The sequence below is a fragment of the Apis dorsata genome, unplaced genomic scaffold (assembly GCF_000469605.1).
Source record: "Apis dorsata unplaced genomic scaffold, Apis dorsata 1.3 scaffold_246, whole genome shotgun sequence".
In the NCBI taxonomy this organism is placed as follows: domain Eukaryota; kingdom Metazoa; phylum Arthropoda; class Insecta; order Hymenoptera; family Apidae; genus Apis; species Apis dorsata.
Window position 1 is genome coordinate 93,195 of NW_006263525.1, and position 4,068 is coordinate 97,262.

The window sequence follows — 4,068 nt, forward strand, 5'->3', positions numbered from 1 at the left end:
CGCGTATAATAGTCTCTTCATCGTCGTTTCTTCCCACAAAACCCTGTGGATTGAACGCGAGCTGGCATCGAGAGTCCCTTCTCAACAGACACTTTCCTCTCTTAAAGGAGCTCCATACCAATTCCAGAGGGAATCGATCCTCGAGAAAGGACGAAACGTCTGAAACGGAAAGGAGACAAACGGAAGGAGGCGCGGAAGTGGAGATTAGAGAACGACGGTAGCAAAGCGTGGCAAAGCAAAAATCCTCCTCGTTACTCCCCTCCCACGCTGAACGTTTTAATTCACGTCCCTTCCACGCGATATCGAATTCCATTTCCACGAGGCATAATTTTCTTCGAATCCGAGTTGTCATATTTTAAGACGAAGGAAGAACAATTGATCGAGAGAATTCCGAGTTTTAAATTATTATCGAGATCGTCTTTTGTTTCGTTTCTGGCTAATTGTTTAGTACTTTAGGGAGGGATCGATTGCCGTTGGAAAATTGGATCGTTTTTTTTTTCCTTCACTTGGAAAGTTGATCGAAAGACAAAGATCGTTCTAACGTTTTAAAGCAGAGTGCCACGTTTTAATTGTAATATAATTATGATATATATAAATAAGAAGTAATATATAAAAAAGAATTTTTTTGTTTTATGAAGAAGTAAGATATCTATATCAATAGTTATTTTATTATCCTTCCTCGAGACACTGTCCTAAAAATATACATCTTACACAAGTAGATGGAGTCGAAAGTCGATGGAAACGGACGGGCCATTAACTAAATCAACATTTACTCGTCTTATTTTTATATCAGAAAATGGAGACCGCGTAACGATCGTCGAGCGTTCGTCAAGCACGTTTTCCTATATAGGAAACTGATACGATTCATTCGACCGAAACTGCCAAAGTACTTTGCCCCTACTATTCTCGAAACGAAAATTAAAAATCAAATGCGAGCAATTTTATATATTTAAGAAACAATCTCGAACGACTAACAATCTCATCACGAGATAACAGCGCCCACGACAGGTCCATTAACGATTAATCGTTTAAAAGCTTCTTGCCTCGACGCAATCTTAACGAACGCTTTAATCAATTCAGCTAAACGAGTTACGCGTTTCTTAAGAGCTTCGTGTCCTTTCTTGTTCACGACGAGTTTAACACCCCTCCTAAGATCATTTTAAAAATCTCTCCTTTTCTTTCTTTCCCCTTGAAATTTCATTCCAACATTCCGATATTTTCTTTCAAATTTCCTTCTTAAGATTTTTCTCAAATTCCCTTCCTCTCCTTCTTAAAAAATTTCTTTAAAAATTTCACTTTGAGAAACTTTGCATAAAATCCTTTGTAAAAAATCCTCCTCGAAAGTTTTTCCTTTTGAAAATTTTCCCTCCGACAATTTTTATTTAAAAAATCTTATTTTTTTTCGCGATAAATCGTGGACAGGTCGATCACGATTCACCAGCCAACCGATCGGCGACGCGCTCGTGTATCCATCAGTGATTACCACGCGAACATATCCAAAGCAATAAAAAGATCTGCCGTTCGATTTATAGCGGCGAAAGTGGCGTTTTATTGGCGCTATCGATCTCTCCGATCCCGGAGATTCCCTCCACGACTGTTCTGCGTCGCTGATACCCGTCGAAATAAGAGGGATTCGGTGTACCAGGTGTCGCGGATAAACTGACAACGGTGAAATATAGTGTGCACGCTCGTTTAACTGTACGTATAACTGTAGATAATTTATCTTTTTGCTTTGATTTCATTTTTCTTTTTTTCTTCCTTCCCTCTTCCTCCGTGGCTTGATGTTTACACAGATGGTGATACGTTATCGCCTTACCGAGTGTCTCTGCATTTTATTTGCGTATGTTTATTTCTAGAGAGTTGATACACACGAAATTGTACGAGAATAATTTACTTATATATTTATAAACTGGTATTTTAAAAAATAAATCTTTCTAAAATTTTCTTGTATTCCTCGATTTTGATATTGTACTGAATATAATGCAAAAATAAAATTATAATTTCTACATATTTGTTTAAAAAAAACTGGAATTATTTAAATAAGATAAAAATTAAGATTGTGAAAATTTAAATTGAACAGAATTAGGATTTGGAAAATTTCCTCGATAATAATAATTATAGAAATAATTATTCTAAATAATTGGCTTCGATGACACAAGAGTCAAACATTGGAAAGGATTCGTGCAACTTTAAGATCGAAGTCTGGCGGAGAATGAAGAACAATGAGGGTTGAAGGATGAACGTAGCACGAGGGGATAGAAAGAGAAAGAGAGATAAAGAGCGGTCTAGGGTGAAGGATTCGAGCTTGTGTCATGGGTTCTCTCGGGCTTCTTGGTTGAAGGCGAGATATAGAAGGGTGAAACGGCTCGAAGGGAGGCTAATAGAAATGAAGAGGCCGCCTGTCGTCAAGGCATAAAATCGTAAACAGGTGCCATTGTTCTCTCCATATTTTAACAAACATCGATACTATTTTACATGAAAAAAATTTGTCGCCTTAACAACAATCCAATTTTCCTTTCGATACTTTACGCAGAAATATCGGGTTAAAGATGAAACACGCCTGATAAAAATAAATTTAATAACCATTTATATAAGGGTTAAGAGTTAACTTTTATCGAAATTTAGTTTTACAAACGAAGTAAACTGAAGCTAAAGTGATCAAATTGATAGATAAACGATGGAAATATTCGAAGGAACGTTCGGTATTCGGAATAACGTTCTCGAGTTTAGGGAGAATTGCAAAGAAAGAGGGTAGCAGTACACCCCAAAGCGGAAGTTCCTCCCAAGACTTCTCGATATTTGTTTGCCCCCAATTCCATCCAAAAATTTGTTTACCTCGAATAAAAGAATAAAATCGACATTACGAAATTTTTCTATCTACGAAGTAAGAGAGGACGCGAAAAATATGGATGGACCATTCTTCTTCCAAATTATTCGAAACTCTTCGTCGTTTTTCATCCCCAATTCTCTCGAATCCGAAGAAGTTTCCAAACTTCCTCGTCCTTGAAATTCCTCCTCGTGAAACTCGTCTCTCGAGAATCTCGCGAGAAAAGTTTCGCGGGGAAGCGGTCTTGTCCCCCCGATCCCTTTTTATTCGCGGTTCTCGCGCAAAAATGGCCGAGACTTAAAAGATTTACCGCTTCCTTCGGTTCCGACACTTTCCTCCCCCCCTTCTTCTCGTCACTCTGGGTTATGCAGATTTCGCGCCGAAAATTGAAATTTCGCGAGATATTACGCTTCCCTCGAGATTCCCTTCTTTCATTATAGAAAAAAAAGAGAGGGGAAGACCTTTGTCTTTTGGAGCAATTTTGTACGAATATCTTCCGCGCTTTGATCTACTCACGTTAATGCAGATTCTAGACACTGGGAAGGAACCAGCGGTACCATTGTGCCAAGTACGTACCTGAAAACAGAACAATTTTTGTAAGATAAGAGTTATTATTAGATCGTTCAATATTTGGATCATAGAACGAACCCCCTCCAATTCCTTGAAAATTCTAAATTTTCACGTGGCCAAAGATAAAGCGCAAAGCACCCTTTCGATAATTTCTTCCCTAATTCTTGGAACCTCGGAATAAGTAACTCATTTCCTCTCCTCCGTTCAACTCGAAGTCACCTGCTCAAACAAGCATCGAGATTTGCCCTCATCCACGACCGCTATTGTCCCTTAATCAAACGAGGACACGTGCGACGGAAGTATGACTCAATATGGATCCAAGATAGCCTCCAGCGATGTCTAACAGAATCTTCACCCCCATGTTGCATCGACAACTTGGTTAGTCGCGCATTTAACGAGCGTAACTCTCTTCTTCTCGTGTTGGAAACGAAGCTGGAAGGCACATAGGTTGCTCTCCCCTCCCTCCCTTTGGAAAGGAAAAAAACAGAAGCAGAGGCACCCTGCTCCAGTTACCCAAAAGGGTTAACCAAGTTTGGCTACGAGGGATGGAGGAAAACAGGTTCCCTCGTCGGTTTTGACGGAGGACGGAGGGCCATCACGTTTTGACCCTTTTACCGCCGTCGACGTACCGCCTAATCGTCCTTAAAGACTCCTCGACGAATGATGAATAG

At 39.5% G+C, this 4,068-nt stretch overlaps 1 protein-coding gene across 1 annotated transcript in view; it reads right to left on the reverse strand.

Moving 5' to 3' along the window:
- Positions 1 to 3,481, reverse strand: part of LOC102671710 — an 88,853-nt gene extending 85,372 nt beyond the window's left edge. Inside the window, exon 1 of the mRNA XM_006615866.2 lies at positions 3,344 to 3,481. Coding sequence (XP_006615929.2) covers positions 3,344 to 3,466 — 123 coding nt within the window. The 5' untranslated portion in view covers positions 3,467 to 3,481. The remainder of the gene's footprint in view (positions 1 to 3,343) is intronic.
- Between the last annotated feature and the right edge of the window lie 587 nt (positions 3,482 to 4,068).